This window comes from Chanodichthys erythropterus, chromosome 20, assembly GCF_024489055.1.
Source record: "Chanodichthys erythropterus isolate Z2021 chromosome 20, ASM2448905v1, whole genome shotgun sequence".
In the NCBI taxonomy this organism is placed as follows: domain Eukaryota; kingdom Metazoa; phylum Chordata; class Actinopteri; order Cypriniformes; family Xenocyprididae; genus Chanodichthys; species Chanodichthys erythropterus.
Window position 1 is genome coordinate 24,590,219 of NC_090240.1, and position 20,767 is coordinate 24,610,985.

At 38.3% G+C, this 20,767-nt stretch overlaps 2 protein-coding genes and 1 long non-coding RNA gene across 4 annotated transcripts; 1 reads left to right on the top strand and 2 right to left on the bottom strand.

Annotated features, from left to right (window-relative positions):
* Positions 1 to 145: 145 nt before the first annotated feature.
* Positions 146 to 20,198, bottom strand: plekhn1 (pleckstrin homology domain containing, family N member 1). Its single transcript, XM_067372162.1, has 16 exons — positions 19,959 to 20,198; positions 17,959 to 18,049; positions 16,990 to 17,151; positions 11,362 to 11,442; positions 10,140 to 10,230; positions 8,813 to 8,946; positions 8,300 to 8,452; positions 6,837 to 6,917; positions 6,655 to 6,730; positions 6,337 to 6,482; positions 6,097 to 6,243; positions 4,862 to 5,110; positions 3,938 to 4,099; positions 3,355 to 3,576; positions 2,153 to 2,213; positions 146 to 1,125 (listed from the first exon to the last, which is right to left on the bottom strand). The coding sequence occupies exons 1-16, from the start codon at positions 20,030 to 20,032 to the stop codon at positions 944 to 946; spliced, it is 2,112 nt and encodes a 703-aa protein (XP_067228263.1). The 5' UTR covers positions 20,033 to 20,198; the 3' UTR covers positions 146 to 943.
* LOC137009715 (uncharacterized) lies at positions 1,160 to 3,419 on the top strand. Of its 2 annotated transcripts, XR_010892947.1 has the most exons (4): positions 1,160 to 1,312; positions 1,524 to 1,582; positions 3,043 to 3,191; positions 3,396 to 3,419. It is a non-coding gene; the product is annotated as an uncharacterized lncRNA (long non-coding RNA). The 2 variants fall into 2 exon arrangements; XR_010892946.1 differs by having other exon boundaries at positions 1,160 to 1,582.
* Positions 14,778 to 17,128, bottom strand: LOC137009714 (transcription factor Adf-1-like). Its single transcript, XM_067372164.1, has 3 exons — positions 16,212 to 17,128; positions 15,720 to 15,901; positions 14,778 to 15,536 (listed from the first exon to the last, which is right to left on the bottom strand). The coding sequence occupies exons 1-3, from the start codon at positions 16,360 to 16,362 to the stop codon at positions 15,060 to 15,062; spliced, it is 810 nt and encodes a 269-aa protein (XP_067228265.1). The 5' UTR covers positions 16,363 to 17,128; the 3' UTR covers positions 14,778 to 15,059.
* Positions 20,199 to 20,767: the final 569 nt, after the last annotated feature.

The window sequence follows — 20,767 nt, forward strand, 5'->3', positions numbered from 1 at the left end:
TGGGTTGAACTAACCCTTTAAGAAAATTTGCTAGTGAGGCATTTCAGTTAAGTACTTCTAAATGTTACCAGCAGATGGCAGCAGAACCCTGAGGGAAAGGTCACCAAAGTCCCTTTCCATGGTCTTTGATAACACTAATATAGGCCACGCTCACAGATGTTCATAATTCAAATTCAGAATTTCCTACACACAGTTGAAGAACGTTTTTAAAGCATTTGTCACTGTTTAGCCATACTAAATTAAACGTTCTACATAATATGACAGAGTAAAGGAGTTCAGAGAACTTGTTTTATTTTAAAAATACATTTTAAATCACTCAAAAATGTAAAAAAAATAAATAAACCACAGGTTCATATTTAAAGTGGACAGCTAAAGCAGTGTTACAGCTGTGTTTTATCACTGTTTATTTGTCAGTAAAAACAGTACAAAACCTTTTCTTTGAATGAATACCTTTGACCTACACAGAACAAATAGAACGTTTGAACAGATAGTAGAAAGCCGTAATGAAAGAAATATAAATATTACAATAATAATCAATAATAATAAAAAAAACCTTACATTTAACACTTAAATAGAAAAAAGAATTATTTACATTTGGTATGTATTTAAAAATATCCATATACAAACAAAGACCACAAACTAAATGCAAAAACTCCCAAATGCTACCATTGAAATAATTGAGTACTTTCCTTATATTCATATATACATAAATGCATCACACTTGTTCGTACCGAATACATACAGCAGTGTGAAACCATCACCACAGAATTAAAGGATATTACATGTGCAAAATGTGTCATAGAGCCATTGAATAAACAAACTGTGAATATCCTGATACTCGGGCATGCCGGCCCCTGGTAAAGACATGCCCATTGTGCATGTGTGGCTTTGATTAGTCTGCTATGTGTGCAAGTCCGGACGGGCATAAGCCCATTGTTCTCTTTTATGACCATCTCTGCTGTGTTGTCATAGCGCCCAGGCCATGAGCTCCAAAGTAAGCCTGTGTCCGGTGTGGTGAAGTTCCAGGCAGGGCCTGAATCATCCTATTATCCGGATCAAACTCCCATATGTTATCATAGTCCATTTCCTGGTCATCTGGATCCACTGGTTGAAGGTAAGAGTCATCTGTGAGAAGAAAAACATTAATTAGTTGGTTTTTTTTTTTCTTTTTTTTAGCATGAAACAGAAGTTACAATAGTCTTTTCTTCTCTGTTGTGACACATATCCAAGTGAAATAGCTTGAACAAGAAAAAATGTAGGTTCATCGGGAATTGATTGGATCATTGTGGACCTTGCTGTGATTTCATATCATGTGAGTTTGCACCAGTTTGCGTCATGATGACTAAAATTCCCTGATATTTCCATGTCTTCTATCACTGAACTGAACATTTGTCTTCTAATACTGAGATTCAATATATTATATTCAAAGATGCCAAGGTTTAGAAGTCAGTAAACTGAGCCATTGAAATACTTCATGCCCTAATTTAAGATCTAACGTGTCGTTTGTTGTGTTCTTTCCGCAGAGAGACTCTGAGATGTCTTGTAAGATCTCCCACTTGTGAGCTTTAAATCATCCTCAGTGGTAATTCTGTCCTTTAACTGGTCTTTCCTTCATGTGCCACCTGCAGTGCTGTCATTTAAAATACCTTGGACCTGAGCCATTTTACACACACACACACACACACACACACACACACACACACACCCCTCCATCTGCACTCTTGTTTCCACTGCCATGTCCTGCCTGGGCCACCACGCCCCATCAAACAGTGTGTGTGTGTGCTGGAAAAGTCATTCTAAAACCATCCTAACTGTGCCGTGAGAGTCTGCTTTATGCACGTGTCACCATGGATTATTTCCTCCCTATGGTGTTGTGTTTAAACATGACAAGTGAGAGTTTATATGGTGTGGCCTAGTTAGACAATGAAACAATGAAACAAAATCGATTTCCATTATTTTAACCTGCCTATAAAACATATTTATGATCTAAGTCAACATTTCACACTCTAAACAAAACTTGTGGACGCAAAACTGGTCATGCACGTTGCTGTGCATATCTTGCCTATCTAGTTCCGTATATACGTCCGTGAAACATAACTATCTTTGTGATACTGTAACTGCCTGCTAAGTTTTGCATGCCAAAAATTCTTACCTGGTGAGTAACCATAAGATATCTGCTGCGCCTCCATGACAGTGTGACCTGAGAAACCTCTCTGTAAAAGACAGTAGAATAAGAGATCATTTTTTTCATACCCATCATTTTTTTCATGCTGCTTTTCATTATTATTATTCAAAATTTTGAGGTCAGATTTTTTGGGAAGTAAATTAAAAATTTTATTTAGAAACGACACAAAATTGACAGAGTGATACTAAAGACATTTATAATGTTAAAAAAGATTTCCATTTTAAATAAATGCTGTTCTTTTTAACTTTCTACCATAATTATTAAAGAATCCTGAAAAATTGAATCACAGTTTCCACACAAATATTAAGCAGCCAAACTGTTTTCAACATTGATAATAATGAGAAATGTTTCATGGGCACCAATTCAGCATATTAGAATGATTTTTAAAGTGACTTCATGTGCCATTGAAGACTGGAGTCACAGGAATAAATTAGATTTCAATATATTAAAGGGTTAGTTCACCAGAAAATGAAAATTCTGTCATTAAAATCTGATGCCTAACACTTTTAGATGCCCAGAAAGGTACTAAAGACATATTTAAAACAGTTCATGTGACTACAGTGGTTCAACCTTAATGTTATGAAGTGACAACAATACTTTTTGTGCGCAGAAAAAACAAAACTTTATTTTTTTTATATAAAAAAACAAGACTTTATTCCACAATATCTTGTGATGGGCGATTTCAAAACACTGCTTCATGAAGATTTGAAGCTTTATGAATCTTTTGTTTCTTTCCATTGAAATTTTGAAATGTTTAGAAAAACTTATGATGTAACGAAGCCTTGTTTACTGAAATCATGTGACTTTGGCTGTTTGATACACACTCCGAACCACTGATTCAAAACAAATCTATGCAGGAGTCATATACTTTTGGATTTCATCAAAAATATCTAAACTTGCTGTCAATGGAGGCCACACTGAGCCATCGGATTTCATCAAAAATATCTTAATTTGTGATCTGAAGATTAACGAAGGGTTAGTCTTACAGGTGTGAAACGACATGATGGTGAGTAATTAATAACAGAATTTTCATTTTTGGGTGAACTAACCCTTTAAGTAGAAAACATTTTAAACTGTAATAATATTTCACAATATTACTGTTTTTACTGTATTTTTGATTAAATGAATCCAGTCTTGTTAAGTATAAATGACTACTATTGTCCCATTACCTGAGAAATGTGGTTGTGTTGTGGCTGTCTGTTTGGAGCAGGCAGTATCTTCAGTCTGGAAACGGCCTGGGCTCGCAGCTCATCAGACCACTGGCTGCTGACCACCTTGGGCTCCTGGGCCTGGCCATGTCTGTTTTTCCGCCCAAGAGGAGGAGTGCACAGCCGGAAGGAGGGAGGTAGGAGAGGAGGGTACGACTGCTCTATGGAGCCCCGAGAAGAGTGCTGTAAAGCAGACAAACATGCACTTTATGAGATTTGCCTTCACTCAAGAAGATAGCATAATGATCCAGTCAGCTGATTAAAGGATTTAGACCTAAACCCGTGTTGAAAAAAACCCCAGACAAGTGTAAACCTGTATTCCATCTAGAAATATTGTCTCAAATGTGCATGTCACGAAGGATAACAGTTTGTCTTGCTCGCTCAGCAGCCTTTTTCCATTATGCATCTGAATGGATCAATTAGTAATGTAGGCTATGGGGACTTTCCATGGCTTTAACTCGTCAAATCAGAGCCCCTGGGTGTTTGGTCACCGAAGGCAGCGGTGTCAAGTGAGAGAGCGGATCTGATATCCTGACCCACTTACCGACGCATGTGCAGAACTCTCCTCCAGAGGGTACATACTGGGGGTGCTGGGGTCGTCATAAAGGGGCGAGAGAGGTTTGCGGTGGGAGATCAAATCCGAGTGGCGGTGAGGAACTAAGAACTGGTGTTTGACATTTGTCTGTGGCGTGCTCCAGCTGTTTGACTGAACAAAGACAGATGAAAAAGTTATGCATGTTTTTAGGCACTCTTTTCTCAAAAGTCCAATTTTTTAAAGGGTTTGATCACCCAAAAATGAAAATTCTGTCATTAATAACTCCACACTCATGTCGTTCCACACCCATAAGACCTTTGTTCATCTTCGGAACACAAATGAAGATATTTTTGTTGAAATCCAAGAGGTATATGACTCTTCCATAGACAGCGATTTAACCACTTTTTCAAGATCCAGAAAGGTAGACTACTAAGACATCGTTAAAATAGTCAATGTGACTTCAGTGGTTCAACCTTAATTTTATGAAGCGACGAGAATACTTTTTGCGCACAAAAACAAAAATAACTTTATTTCAACAAATTCATCTTTTTTCATCATTGCTCTCTCGTCACTTAAGGTTTGAACCACTATAGTCACGTTGACTAGTTTAACAATGTACTTTTCTGGCCCTTGAATATGGTAATTACATTGCTTTCTCTTGGGAAACAGAAACCTCTCAGATTTCATAAAAAATATCTTAATTTGTGTTCCAAAGATGAACAAAGGTCTTATGGGTGTGGAATGACCTGAGGGTGGGTAATTAATGACAGAATTTTCATTTTTGGGTGAACTAACCCTTTAAGTGATCTGTGAAGTGAAATTATAAGCAAATCATTCAAATAGTAATTTGCTATGCAAATATCAACAATCTTTAAAGAACAAAAAATAGAACTAAGCATTAAGCTGGGCATCTGGTAAGGCATATTCTGTTACCTTGACTAGTGGTGCCTTCTCGATTCGCTGAACAGGGCCGTTGCAGTGCACAGAACTGTATGGCATGTTGTAAACTGGTGACATGGGCCCTTCAGAGGCGAGATAGGATGACTGTGGCGGGGAGGAGTAGTGGAGAGAAATGGGGTGGTGGTCCGTGGTGGGTCTGACACGAGAGGAGAAGCTGCTGCTCCTGCTGCCCAGGTGAGCCGAGTACTGTGTGTCCGAGGAGGTCGGCCTGCTGGAAATAAACTGTAACAACACAAAACACAAAAACTGATCAACTGCACTGTATTCACATTCATTTACCAGATTACCACTAACTTTACAAAAAAAAAAAAAAATAGAAATAGAAATGTTGCCTTGGCAACTAACTGAAATAAAATAAGTTTAAAATGTCATAACACCATGTAATATCAATACATGCACGTCATGAAGGATTAAATCTCAAATATGAACATTTTGGCCTGGTTTTACAAACAGGGCTTAGATTAAGCCAGGATTAGGCCTTAGTTCAATTAAGATAATTAAGTAGCTTTTATAAACATGCCTTCGAAAAAACATTACTGGTGTGCATCTTGAGACAAAACAATGGTATTGACATATTTTAAGATATCGTTAGCCTCATAGCATAATTGCTCAGATCATATTTCAAAGGCAGATATCACAATTTGGCCAAAAAATGACTTAGGCAATTATGCTATGAGGCTAACGATATGTCAGGGCAAGTTACTTTCAGTTAAAACAGCAGAAACATGCATTTTAGTCCGGGACTAGGCTTAAACCTTGTCTGTGAAAATGGGGCTTTAAGAGTTGAAAATTGAAATAAATAGAATAAAGAATGTACTATGGAAACTTTTTGAGGTTACTAGGTAAATTAGTGTTCAGTACTACTGATCCCCAGAGTCTTGTAGGTGGGAACACAACGGAAATTGATTGCACACAAGTTAATTATTAACAGTTCGACTGAAACACTGCTGATCTTTTTTCACAACCACGTGTGCTGCTCCTCCAAAATAAACATGCAAGACAAGTCATTCTGATGAATAATGCTCCATATATTAAATCTGTAGATAACCCTGCCTAACCCAATTTCACACCAGATATGAAATCAAATTGTAAAATACTAAGAACAATTCACCTAGGAAAACTTGTTCCCTATAACACATTGCAGCTGGACAAATATCACGTTCACAGCTTGATGTTAATAGGTTTGGGCTGGTGAGATAGACACTTACGCAGAGAGGCTCAGCGTAACCGGGGGACACAAGGTTGTCATCGGCAATAGGCAGCTGGAGCTCATGGGACCTGCGTTTGTCCTGAGACTGCCTTAGTGGGTCAGTAACTCCGTGGCTGCTGCTGCTCCACCTGTCAAACTCCAGAGCCTGAGAATAACAGAGAAAGTGAGTATCTCGCAGCATTTACAGGCAATATCTAAGATATTCAACACCATGTCCGAGATGGAAGCAACCGCTCACCTGTTTCTGTGTTGGAGTGTAAATGATGTCATACACAGGGGGAGGAGGGCTGAGGATGGGGACGTCAGCACTTTTAAAAAACTGGATCCAGTCATGGAACGCGCTCTTGTTCAGACAGGACACGATGATGGGGTTTATCAGCTTCCCTGGCAACGAAAGCCACAAGCGTTAGAGTCAGATATGCATCAGATTCTGTGCAGAAAGTGGGCACAGCATGATAGGAAAACAATCATAGTTTACACTCATCTTTATGGCACATATCAGATCTGTGCCAAGGACAATAACATCCGGCAATTAAAGGCTTGAGTTATAACTCACCCTCGATCATAAATGTGTTAGGCTTGATGTCCTGGCAGGGAGTTGTAACTGTGATCATGTTGAGAGGAAGTTTGCCCTGCAATTGCAAATACATGCAAGATTATTATCAGAGTGCATCATTAAATTATTTATGCAGAGTTGCTGATGTATTCATTTGTGCAAATGAAATTATTTTGAGATACCTTGTAAAAGAGGCCATCACTCTCTTCTGACAGAATTATGAGATAGTTGGGGTACAGCACCAGCAAACGGTCATACTGCTCCTGTGTGCCAAAGAGAGAAATTGAATCACCTTTATCAGAATCTAATATTAACTTATTTTAGACAGATTATTGCAAATACTTTTTTATTTTTGCTCCACCAACAAAAATATTTCCAAAGCCTGTTGTGCCTCTCGACACACAGTAGCCTACTTGTGTTTCTTTCATTCCTAAATGAATCTGTGTTTTTAAACGAATCGGTTGAAAGAATGATTCATTGACTCAGTCATTAACTTGATTCATTCCTAAGTAAATAATCAGTTGTTTGGTTTCTCAACGAATCGATTCATTGTCAAAGCTTTTCGAAACTGTGAATCAATTGAATCATTTGCTTTGCAAAACGATTCACTGTTTAGAAGCGCTTGAAAAACCACACTCTCGCGACAACTGTTGGTCAAAACCGTCAAAACGCTGTAAATGCGACGTGAAACGAGGCCAAACGTTCAGTTTTTTTTTTTTTTTGCTTCCGAATATTTTTTTTAAATATATTGTCAATGTAACATAACAAAAATATAAATATTAAAAACCAGCGTCGAAACAGAATGCCATAAACAGCCGAGTTTGCTGAAATCACGTGACTTTGTGCGCAGCTCGCCAAAACGGACAACAAACGGAGTGACAAAAAAAGTAAAAATCCCAATGCTGTTGGGTGTTGTATATTAACAATTATTTGACCATCACTTTGCACAGTATTGTGTAAAGCACTGGTTAGGTCTTGCACCAACCACGAGTGTGTGTTTTAGCTCGGCTCCTCGGGGTGTGTTCAAAGACAGCTGTTGGGTGAGTCAAGTCAAGCGCGTGAGGCAAGCAACTGGTTTACACACCCTTTTCACAAGCAAATCCTCTCCGCTCTCACAGTACACTTAAGAAGGACTATCAGTTGCTCACCCTCCCTTGCTGTCCGGGAAAAGGTTTAGATATTTGGCCACACGTACACCGGATATTTGGTTACACACTACAGTCCGGTAGTATGAACTAGCGTGCCCGTGTGTTTGTATGCAGTCTGTTCAAGGAGACCTGCTGACACCAGGCAGACTTTGACTAATGAGGGTGGTTTGAATGTGAACATACCCTGAGTGTAAACTGAGCCTGCTTTGCTCCTCTCAAGAAAGCATGGAAGTGAATTTAGCTAAGACTAAACAATTAATTTAAAGACTTATCACAGATAAGATGGCACTCTGCACGGATGAATACAGAAAGGGGGCCTGGCATTTTACTGTAATTTTATTTTCTTCCCTCATTAGACAATACATTTCTGAATAAATATTGTTGTTATTATCATTTTATTGTTTTTATGCCATTGTATGCACTCAAATATATTTATATATATATATGTTTATTTTCATCTTTTTTAGGTTATATAAATAATCCTGGAGAGCTCTTACCTGACATGGCATGTGTTGCAGCCTGACTTTCGTGACGTAAGTGATGGGCCCTAGACTCTCTCGTTGCGAGCCCTCCCACTCATAGATAGGCTCTTTACTGATGGAGTTCCTCAACTCCTCCTTTCCCACTGTGGTTTCTTCTGAGCACTGTACCTTTGGAGGCAATATTGGCTTTAAATCAATGTTCAAAAGAAACAACAGGCATGAGATAGAGTGTCATCAATATTGGGAATCTTAAAGAAATCCATTGCTTGCTCAATTGCATGTATCTGCTAATTATGGGATGCAGATGTTTTTCTCAGTGACTTCACTTGCCGCAATAGCGTGTGTCAGAACAGAAAACAAAACATGTCTTCAAATCCAGTCAAGGTGACCACAAAAGAAACCACTCCTTTATGAAATCCCAGAGGATAATGACCAACATTAGTCACTCTGACCTGAATTAACACCTTCTTTTTTACATGTTCATTGATGATTTGGCATCCAGTAAATACAGTAATTCTGATACCATACCTTAATTCTTGTATATTCCTCTGGTTCGATTGCATTGCCGCCATTGGCGTCGATTTGTTCTTTCAAAAGCCCAAACCAGTTGTTCATGTCCTCCTCTGTCGAGCAGTACACGATGATAGGGTTCAGGCTGACCCCTACAAAGGTCAAAGACAAGGGGTCAGAGGTTAGGTCAGATGACTGACCAACAGCCATCTGGATCTCTTTAAGATCCCGCAACAGGTTGCTGAATGTTTTGGTGAATCTCTTGTTTTTAAGTATAGATGCATTTGTCTGGAAACCGTTGCTCTGCTTCATGTCAAAATGTCAATTTTGACACTTCTGACCCTGAGAGCAAACAATGTGTTTCAAGAGCTCTTGTCATTACAACATGCCATGCATTTGCAGTAAACCAGTTGTACCTTCTTGACAACAGCTATTCTGAAAGAATGCATCAAACCTGGAATCTCCATTTTATCTGACCTGCATTCCAGCCTTTATCAGTACAGATATCAGCAACTCTGACCTGCCCTGTACTGTCATTTCCAGTAAAGTGTTAAGGCATGTGCATTTTTCCCCCTGAATACATAGACTTTCAGTCAGGACTGAAAATTCTGTGATGTGCCTGATAGATTCCCAAATCTCACTCCCAGCAATCTAAGACATCATCTTTTTCCAATCTAAAATAGTGAGTCCAAATAAGGAGATTTATTTAGTAATTTGGAGAATGGGACTTAACAGCTCATAATGGTTAAGCTTTCATTCTTTTTCATTCAATCACGGCCACATTGACTCATCTTCCGAGAACATTAGGCATGGATGAAAGCATTTTGCTTAGGGTGATAAAGCAATAAAGTCAATGTTTTCCTATGTGGTAAATTCTCATAAATATTTTATAAGCAAACTTGTGTGTTCAGGTCCAGCGCCCTGGAATGTGAAGTACTTTAACTGTGACGGAGAGGTGAAGAGGGAAAGGGCTTTCGTAGCTCCGCAGCTGAGCGAGTTCAGGCGCACCTGTCGTATAACAAGGGGGGCCTTGAAGGACAATTTATCTCTCTTCTGACTAGTGGCAAATGGAGGAGTGTTCAGTTAGTCTTAGTGCTTCTGAACCTCTGGAATGTCCGAACATGGGAAGTGGTTTTGGGCCTACATAGTGTGGCTTTACGACGAACGCCTCAACAATCTTTTTGTTTTCTGGTTAGTTGAGAGTCACAGATTCCACCCTCAAATAAGTAGTAGTAGTAGTACAAATTTTTATATGTATGTAACTGTCTTTTCCCCATTGCTTTATCTTGTGTTTCTTGTCTACTTTTTCCTGGTTGTTCAGCCCTGGATTATCAAGCACACTCACCGTTTATCTGGAATGCAAATTCCTGCAGATCACCAAAGCTGTTCCTGTTCTGCACCTTGCAAATCGTGAGCTCTTTAAGAGGAAGTGTTCCCTGTATAACAAAAATAAATGAAAGTTTAGTAGTCTGCCTTTGTAGAATGTAAAAAAAAATTATATACAGAGCCATTAAAAAAATTGACTTTGAAAAACTGAGATTCAAAATTATTTTTATATTTATTTATTATTTAAAAAACATAAATAGATTTAGCTAATTTTTAAATTGGGAAAATAAGATTAAAAAAAAAAATTATAGTATATTTTTGTAATATCTAGGCCTGGTTTCACAGACAGGGTTTAGACTAAACCGGGATTAGGCCTTAGTTCAGTTAGGGCATTTAAGTAGCTTTTATTAATGTGCCCTATAAAAATGTTTAAAAAATTACTGTATTGCTTGCTTAAAATGAACCCAAAGTATGTTGGAAATTAACATTTTAATAAATGTTTAATGAATAATGATTAAACAATAAACATTTATTAAATTTCTTATGAATAAATATTCATTTTTTAATTATTATTGTTGCCTCTAGTAATTATGTGTCTGATTTTTAATTTTTAACCTATTTTGTGCTCATTTTAAGCCAGCCATATAGTAATTTTTAAACAATAGTTGGGTTAAATAAAACTGCCCAGCACGTTGGGCAAACATTTAGCCCAACTGCTGGGTTTGTCCATTTTCAACCCAACTTGGGTTGTTTTTAACCCAGCATTTTTTAGAGTATAACTTTAACTAAACCTGGGAATGAATGGAATGTTTTAAGATTTTTAAAAACAAAGAAATGTCATGAAATTTATAATATTTTAGATGTCTGTCACTGACACATTCAGTATTGCACAACGCGTCTTCGTTGATAATAAACATTTATTACCAGGCCACCTCCCAGTGACTCAGGTTAATGAATACAGACATAATAAAACCTGATTAATGCAGGTGACAATAGAAAATAGACTTTTATGATTGAATAAAACTTAGTGTGGCATTTTTGGCATGGAGAGGTGACACATTTTTGATCATCATAAAGCCCAGAAATCCTGTAATTTCCGCCTTCGTTACCACATGACTCAAACGATGGCTCCTGCCTAAGGTGATGACACAAGCATGGCCATTTATGGAGCTGCTTTACATTTCGGCCCGTGGTATGCATTGTTTATTGTGTGTAACGAAATGAATAGGTGCATCTTTTACCTGGTATGTGAGTCCAGTTGTGTTGTTGGAGACAAAATGGAGATGGGTTTGGAACAGGTCCAGGTAGCAGTCATGCACATCCTGAAAGAACAGACACATTCCATCAGCTCAAGATCAACACAATCAGAGGGATCATTCTGGGTTATGCTGCTTTATAGGCTTGAATTCAACAACATTAGAGGATTAAATGATTTTTTTTTTTTAAATCTTAGCCTGAATAGCAAGATTTTCAAAGGTCACATTGAAGGCAAACTCAAAACAAGATGCGGCATTTCACCCAGAGACAGAGCATTAATATGTGCTAAGCTAAATGTAGCAATCGTATTCACAGTCTTTGGAATGAATGGCTAAATAATAATAATAATTCCTGTGTAAATCAAGTCTCTTTGTGAATACTTTCCAAGAAGTGTTTGTTTGCACTAAAGACTAGTTAAAGCCACTGACATTGATTTATCATGGACAGCTCATTTCCTTTCCTCTGATCTAGGCCTGTACTTTACCATGTTACAGAATATGCCATTATCACAAATACTGTTAGGTAACATTTCCTTTCAACTGTAATATCACTGTACAGTATGTTCCCCAATTGACCTCACCCTGTGTTGGGTTATTTTTCTTTCCTTCACCTTCACAGTCTTTTTTTTTTTTTTTTTTTTTCAGTATGACTACATGTTATCAAACCAAAGAGATTCCCACGCTTCAGAGCCAATGTGTAATATATCAGTGGTTTGATCAGTGCGCTCTGCCCCAGATAATCTCTGCAACTCTAAAGGCCGGAACACACCAAGCCGACGGCGACGAACTAGTGGCGACGAAAGCAGACTGCGGGGTCGGCTGGCGTCGGCTGGCGTCGGCAGCGTCTGGGTCCAAAGTTGCCCTGACACACCAAGCCGACGTTCGACAGCCGACGGCCAAATAGCACGTCCGTTCTGCGCCTGCGTGAGATGAAATGCCTTTCCATGCCAGCAGGTGGCAGTAGTTTGTGTTCGTTGCTATGGTTCGTTGCTAGGGAGACCGGAAGAGCTACAGGGATACAAAACATAAACAAAGGTGCATGAAAAACCAGTTCTCGCTCATCACATACGGATTCGTGTTATTTCAAAAATGTCCGACACGTTGCAAATGGCACTGGCTTTGTCAGCCCTTGGTCTTTTGCTTGTGGAAGAGGAAAAGAAGAAGCGGATGAGAAAAATACGGAGAAAGCGCACTAAATGGGTGAAACCATGGATACTCCAGAGACAGGCCCAAGGTGCTTTCCCGAACCTGTGTCGAGAGCTCGAGTTACAGGAAACTTGTGGTTTTAAAAATTTCGCTCGGCTTTTTCCCACTCAATTTCACATGTTAAAAGAACTTATTAGTCCAATCATACAGAGAACAAACACGAACTACCGGGATTGTATCTCCGTGGGGGAACGTCTGATGATTACACTACGGTTCTTGGCAACAGGTAAGGTTATTCGTTGTTTGAACATTTCATTAAAACACCTTTTCAGTTGTGTTTATTTTGGTGTATTATGAAGCATTATAAAAGTGAAAAGAATTTTATTATTTTGTATCCAGTTGTAGCCTACTTTAAAAAGACACAATGTATAAAACATTATTATGGTTGTTTGTAGCACAATGTCTTTAATAACTGATAAAAAAAATATTTGCTTTAATGTAGTGTAGTACAAATGCATTAAAAGTGTTAGATTTGACTCTGTAAAAGGTGTGGAAAATTAATAGTGGAGTTATGTGTTTGTAATCTTTGCAGGAGAAAGCTTCAAGAGCCTTTCTTACCAATTCCGGGTGGGAATGTCCACAATTCAGCAATTTGTTCCTGAAACCTGTGCAGCAATCTACCAAGTCTTAAAAGAGAAATACCTAAAGGTATACATGTATCTGTTTAATGTTTTTTGTTTTAGCCCAAAAATGAGCAATTTTTTTGATCTCTCAGATATTGTTTTAGGAGGCCTCTGATGTAGAAATTAAAGATTTTTCAGTTTTTTTACATTTTAATAAGGGTAATTTTAGGGTCTTATATTGTAGTAGATAAACTGAAAGAATAGACAGGATGGTAGACCATGTGTCGAGGGCAGAGATCTAAGTATTATCCATCAAATTATAATTTCAATGCAAATAAAATTCCACTACTACATTCAAACAATACAGTCTGGCTGGCCTATTATGCTCTCTACTTATCATACTAAAAGAACACATTCATCCCCCCAGAGCACTTACAGGTTCATATTCAAGACCATTCATACCTGTCCCTGAACAATGCAACAGGCATCTCCCCCCAAAATCCAAAACATAAAGAGCCTAATGCTGACCTATAAACACTTCTTCAACCCAATAGCATTGTGAGGACGAACAATAGAACCCATTAACTATGTAAATGTGATCTTGAGAGAAAAAAACATTTGCAGGCATTTTTTTAAATTTTTGAAAGTGATGTTGTAATTCTGCAGAAGTGGGCTTTGCAGGGTTAATTCAAGAATGTCAAAATCACTGAGTTATTAATGGTCTGACGAGTTAAACTAATTTCTTTTAATTATATTGTTTTTTAGTGCCCAGACACAGTGGAAGAGTGGCAGCAAGTAGCCGTTGGATTCCAGAATCAGTGGCATTTCCCAAATTGCCTGGGTGCTCTGGATGGAAAGCACATTAACATTCGTCCCCCTCCAGGATCTGGATCTAAATTCTTCAACTACAAGCATACATTCTCAATAGTGCTTATGGCACTGGTAGACAGCAACTACAGATTTCTGTATGTTGATGTGGGCTTGCAACGGGCGCATTTCAGATGGTGGAGTGTTTGGGGGATGCTCATTGCAGGATGCCTTGGAGAAAAGAACATCCAACATTCCTGCACCTGCACCACTTCCTGAATCAGACCAGCTGGCCCCTTACTGCATTGTGGCTGATGAGGCATTCCCCTTAAAGGAATACCTCATGAAGCCATACCCGAACCGCAAGCTGTCTGTAGAGCAACGCATATTCAATTACAGACTTTCGCGAGCTCGAAGGGTGGTTGAAAATGCATTTGGCATCCTGGCAAATCGTTTTCGCGTCCTACTAACCACCATTAATATTCAAAGCACTGCCAAAGTGGAGGACATTGTTTTGTCTTGCTGTGCTCTGCACAACTTTCTGCGCAAAGAGTGCTGTGAAGTGTACATGGCAGGAATCGACCAGGAAGAACAAGATCATGACACTGTCCCTGGAAGATGGAGAGAAGACCCTGGCCTACAGCAGGCCTCTCTGCCACGCACAACCAACAGTACAACACACGCCAAACAGCTCAGGGATAAACTGTGCCAGTACTTTAATTCGGACACCGGTGCAGTGCCCTTTCAGTGGGGCAAAATATAAGCATGTAGCAAACTTGTTTCTTTCCCTTGACCTTGGTTTATGTTTTATAACAATGGTGTGAATTTGCAAAATAAAGTTTATATTTTTACATCATTGTGTTTTGTGATTTTTTTTTTACATAAAGAACAGTGAAGTACCTTTTACACAAAGTCAGTGTTTTATTTTCAAATGTGCAAAAATAGCATTAAGGTAATTTACAGAAAAATATCAACAGTTGGTATTTAAAATAAATAAAATGTACAGAAATATAAACTTTGCATAAGTACTCTAATATAACGTACAACTAAGCGTGACATATTTACTAAATGCTACAATATCTGTTTACAATTTTGCTACATAAAAAATTACAAGTGTGTATACTGATTGGAAGATGCATCCAGTGCATGGTTGTGGCCCACTGAATATTTGAAAATGCAATTATCAACCTCATGCTGGAAATGTGGCAGTAGATGTGGTGGCAAATTCCGCATTCTGTGTTCAAGATTTTTGCAGTAAGCTGAGATGGCATCATTGGTGTTTTCCTGTGATGCCAACTTTTCCAGAGTTTTGCCGATGGTGCGCATCAAGTTTGTGGATTCCTCGCTGGAGGATTCGTCTTGCATCTTCCTGCGCTTCCCTGGAGGCTTTGGTTTTATGTTGGAGCTTTGCAAATGGTCCTTTCTCATGGCTGTGGACTCAGTTCCACAGATGGTGGATTCAGCCAAGGGTGTACTTGACCGTAGGTCAGCATCACTGAAGCTGGGGTCTTCATGGGTGCCAGTCCAGGTGTCACTGTTGGTACCATCTGAGGGTGAACAGGAATCACTATCAGCCGCAGGTTCCTTAAAAAACATAAGATACAAATGTGACAAGTTAATGTAATGGCTTGACTTAATATGCGGAGTTACTTGTGAATAGACTCTTTTAAAGAAGCACTTGCCATCTTACAAAAAGCAAAATGTTTATTTTATTCTGAAATTAAACAATAAATAAATAAATAAATATAAATATATTTGTTTATTTACCATGATCATTAGATTTGAAGTGCTCTCCTTCCTTTTTGTGTGAGGCTCTAGAAACTGCAGGCGGTTCAGGATCCATTGCTGCCTGCCAGTCTTCTGAGCTCCAGAACTTCCTGAGGGTCCTTGTTTCTTATAACGCATGTATTGGGTTCGCAATGAATCCCACCGCTTCTTGAGCTCTTTTTCTGAGGGACAAAGTAAAATTTTGTAAGCATTAAGTGTTATGGCTGCTTATTTTGTCACTTTAATGAGTATTTGTTATGCCAACAAATGTTACTTTTTGCTGTATTGTTAATTATATTATTAACAATTTGATTAACTTTAATATTATTATGAAATATGAGATGCTAGCACAGCACATATTAATTACTGTCTGTTTCCATAAACAAACTTAGTTTGGTACACACAAAACACTAAAATGGTTATATTAGTTTTACTATGGACTATTGAACAATTACAAACAAGCTTTCTCAATTGCCAAAAAGGAAATCTTACCTGATATGACGAGTTTATTTTCGATCTCACGCCACAGTTCAGCTTTCAGCACACGGTTGACATAACATTTTTCCGTAATGTCATACAAACCCGGCCTTTCCTGGATCATGTTGATCAATTCGTCTTCACTTGCCTCGTTCCAGATAGCCATGTCTTTCACGTACCTAAGGTAAACAATGTGTGTTCCCTCTTGACTTCGTCGTTTACTTGCTTCGTCACTTCCGTTTTTCTTTTCTCATGCACTGGTTCGCTAGCTGAACAGCCAATCAGAATGATCATATGGCCCGACGGCCCGACGAGGTCCAACGCCGATTCAACATTTCGAATCGGCCGAAACAAAGCCGACGAGGACCAACTTCAGCCGACGGTGCAGAACACACCGAGGAAACTTAGTCGGCCGACGAAGAAAAACTGCCCGACGGCCGACCGTCGGCTTGGTGTGTTCCGGCCTTAAGATGTTTCACAACACCTCACATCCCTGCGTGTTCCGACATGGCCTAAACTCCCCAAACTGAGTTGCATCAATTAATCAGCAAATGCGTGTACGTCATTCCCACAGCGCTTCATACAACCACAGTGTGGCATCTTGTATCTTCCACCTGTTTGTTGTGTGTTCGCTCATAGAGAGTGAGTAAGTGACTGTCATGTGTGCTTAGACCACCTTAATCATCATATGAAAGTCTGTTTTGAGTAGTTTATTGAATGATTATTCTTGGCAACAGTGTGTTTGTGTGGAGTTTGATTGGATTTGTTTTGGATGCGAGTTGGTGTGTCTTACCTGGCAGTGCAGGAAGCGGAAGCGGACTTTGGAGCTGTGGATCATTCTGCCATAGTTCTTCACATTAATGCTGCTCTTCTTCCATCCACTAGCTGGGTCGTAGGGGAACGGAGGGTCCCATTTGATGTTCTCAATTGTCTGGAGATCTTTGGGGGACATTTCCTATGTCAACACAGTGATAAAAGTTAGTTATATGTGAAAGCCCAGCTAATAGGGAACGTGCTTACAGCTTTGGCTTACGTTCTGCAAAGGTTTTCTTAAAGTTACAAAAAAAAAAAAACAATCTTGCAGTAATATTAATAGAATGTTTTTACATTCTAATACTTGAAAAATATTAGCAAAGTATTATTTGTACACGTTTACAATCTAAAAAAGTTATGACGTTATTTCCAAATGTTTGGAACGAACATTCAGAGCTTCCAATTTTGAAAAATATTCTTTAACTTTCAAAAAGTTTTCAAAACTTAATGTAAAACATTCTTAGAATATAAACTTGTTTTCTGCTAACATTCTGCTAATGTTTTTCAAAAAGGTAACCTAATCAAAGAAAAACATCTGAAAAAGAAAATTGACGTTTGTAAATGTTCAGAAAATGTTTGGAAATAACTTTTTTATAACTGAATCGGAATGTTAGGAAAATGTTCTTAGAACATAAACTTGTTTTCTGGTAACATTCTGCTAATGTTTTTCAAAAAGTTAGCCTAATCACAGAAAAACTTTCTTAAAACAAAAAAAATGGATGTTTGGAAAATGTTTGGAAATAACATTTTAATAACTGAATCGAATGTTTTTAGAACATAATTTTTTTTCTGGTAACATTCTGCTTACATTTTTAAAACATTAGTAAGACCAAAGAAAAACTTTTTAAAAACATAAATTGACACTTTGAATGTTCAAATAGCTTTGAGGAATAACGTTTTCATAACTTAATCGGAATGTTAGGAAAACACTAGCTGAGAAGTTCCTCACCTTTCTTGGGGTGACGGTGCAGAGAATGTTGATGATGCTATTGGACTTCTCCTGTCCCTCCTGTGGGTACTTTTTCCGGAACAAACGGCTGCTGCTCAGAAAACAAGAGACCCTAGTTAGTCAAGTATGGGGTTGTGGGATAAGAAAAGATGGACGTGACCCCACATAGGGGTTATCTTGACTCAGGATGAGCAGTTAATCACACTGAGTCTGAGTCAAACTGTCTGTATAGATTCTGGTGCTCAGTGTCCCACACAAAAGATTACATCACCATTACACGTCTATTCTTCCTTAGCTTGCACTAGTCAACATATCAGTTTTACATCTCTGTCTGCACCATTTAAAGAGAAAAAACAATAAAGCTTATGTTACAAGCCACAATGCCCTGCTCATGAAATGCCTTTTGTTGCCCATGACCCCCATTTATAATCATTAGTGTCAGATCTGTATAATGAACTTCTTCCTGCCCCACGATAAGCCAAGGAAGTCGGTGTCAGCGAGGAAGTCATCCTCAGTGAGAGAGATGTCCTCAGTGACTCCCGTGTTTTTCTTTTCTCTCTTTGTCAATCTGTCTCTGCTTTGAATGCAATTAGCATAACAACACTGGGCTCATTCATGCAGACAATAATGGGAAGTATCGGTGATTTACTAGGGCTCAGTGATGGACGTGTTTGGCATCCGGAGAATTCATTCGGGAGAAGAATGCAGGTTGTAGGCTGTACACAGAACATGCTCGTAAAAGTGATGAAAGTTTGACAGCGACAACTTTGCAACTGTGTGTAAGAGGCACACTGTAAAAAAGAATAGTTGGTTTAAGTTACCTGGTTGCCTTAAAATTTTGAGTTCATTGAAATTAAAAATTTGAGTTAATACAATGAAGGCGATTGGTTTAATCAACAGAAACTCAAAATATTATGTTATCCGAACGACATTAATTATCAAAGTTGATTTGACAAAAGAAAAAATGTTAAAAATCATAAAAATAATTTTTTACAGTGCCTTTTCACCTATTGTTTTCATTAAAAAATACAATCATTCATTGGACTTATTTTAAATCTGATAGGGGTCCTGGGTTTTAAAGGGGCTATGTCCCGCTACACTGAACTCTGATCTGATATGTTCGTAGTAAAAATACAAAGGCTTTTTTATGGTCTAGGACTCTGAACCCTAACTGAACCCACTAACTTACATTCAGAGCACATGCAAACCAGACACAACAGACAATCACTCTGATTTAAAGTAGACCGACTGCCTATTTTGCTGACTGATAGTCAGAAGAGTTGTCAAAGTCGAACAGCAGTAAATTATAGGGATCACTGTCACTAGCAGTGCAAGTACAATAGTATTACTTTCTGTGCAGGATAAACCCAATTCTCTCAAAAACCCACGAAACCTGAGAACTCTTCCCTGCCCTGAAGGCAACTCTGGAAACAGAAATAGATCTAACTTCATTACACTAGTGAATTCTATTAGCAGATGAGTGTATCAGTCGGTGTGAAGCGAGATCCTGACACTGAGCTAATGAGATTTACAGACAGCATCATTACACCGCTAAATTCAAATTGCCAATCAGTCTTCATCTCATCATTGTTCTACAGAAGGCCTATACTACAAAAATATTTTTGTGTATTTTTGTCTTAATTTTTACTTCTTTTAAATATGTAAAAAAAATTAGTAATAATAATAATCAAATAAAATATAGTTAAGTAAAAAAAAATTGCAAATGAGTAAGATAAACTTAATTCCAAATATATGCTCTGAAAAAAAATCTTACGCATTAATATCTTATACATAAATTTGCTTTTCAAGTGAATTTATCTTGTTTTAAAGACATTTTTACTTTTTTCCAAACTCCTGCAACTCCTGGCATTTCAATCCGATATCAAACTGAGCATGAAATCAAAGTACACATCAGAACATTGACTTCCCTCGAGTGTGCATGACTTGCCTTCATGCTTTAAAAACATCATAGTTTTAAGGTAGTTTCTCATGGTTCTTACCTGTTCCTCCGTATGAAACTCTTGCTGGAGAACCTGAAGTTGTGCTGGGGAACGCATGACATACTACTCCCCATGTTGATCCTGGGATAGTGTGTGTATCTCCTCGAAGAGAGAGAGAGCTGGTGTATCTGTCTGCAAGACTAATAATTCAGTGATCCCTGTTGTAATCCAACCTCCCCGGAGTGAGTGAGTGAGTGTCTGTTCACCGGAGAGACGAGACTGATACTGAAGCAGCAGACAGGCGAGAGGGGAACGTATGAGAGAGGGAGTGTGTCAGTGGGTGGAGATAAAGTGAGGTGTGTGTGGGCAAAGGGGAGGGAGATGAGGATGGAGGACCGGAGCAATGAAGTTCACACCTTCTGCGTGAGATCCCCTCACTAAATAAAGCCGAAATGACAAAGGGGAACGTGTAGTTTTTCACACCTTATAGTGGGCAAATGGCACTGATTTGAATGTTTGAACACTGTGATGAAAGAGTATTAAAAGTCTGAATGGAGCCTGCTGGTGTCACTTAAGAGGTCATGGCAAACATGTCTGGACATGGCCATGCTTTGAATACCACAGGCTGATTATATTATTCAGCCACCTAAATAATTAATATACTTAAGATGTCTGTAAATTAATGTCTGTGTAATTAAAAAGAACACAAAAAAAGAGACAATCGCAAACATGGTATATTTATTATTTTATTGAATATTTTCTTGTATTTTTCTGTTCATTAATATGATTTTACTTTAATAGCAGTATTTTTATAATAATATTAATAATAATAATAACATATTAAAATTTTGTGAGGTAAAAACAGTTTG

What these genes read in the sequence shown, in the direction of transcription:
- LOC137009714 (XM_067372164.1), bottom strand. Translation starts at nt 16,362, where the DNA reads ATGGCTATCTGGAACGAGGCAAGTGAAGACGAATTGATCAACATGATC. An exon ending in AAATAAACTCGTCATATCAG is followed by an intron (nt 15,902 to 16,211) that starts GTAAGATTTCCT and finishes TTTGTCCCTCAG; the next exon opens with AAAAAGAGCTCAAGAAGCGG. An exon ending in CTTCAAATCTAATGATCATG is followed by an intron (nt 15,537 to 15,719) that starts GTAAATAAACAA and finishes ATGTTTTTTAAG; the next exon opens with GAACCTGCGGCTGATAGTGA.
- plekhn1 (XM_067372162.1), bottom strand. Translation starts at nt 20,032, where the DNA reads ATGGGGAGTAGTATGTCATGCGTTCCCCAGCACAACTTCAGGTTCTCC. An exon ending in ACACTCCAACACAGAAACAG is followed by an intron (nt 6,244 to 6,336) that starts GTGAGCGGTTGC and finishes TGTTATTCTCAG; the next exon opens with GCTCTGGAGTTTGACAGGTG. An exon ending in GTTACGCTGAGCCTCTCTGC is followed by an intron (nt 5,111 to 6,096) that starts GTAAGTGTCTAT and finishes GTGTTGTTACAG; the next exon opens with TTTATTTCCAGCAGGCCGAC.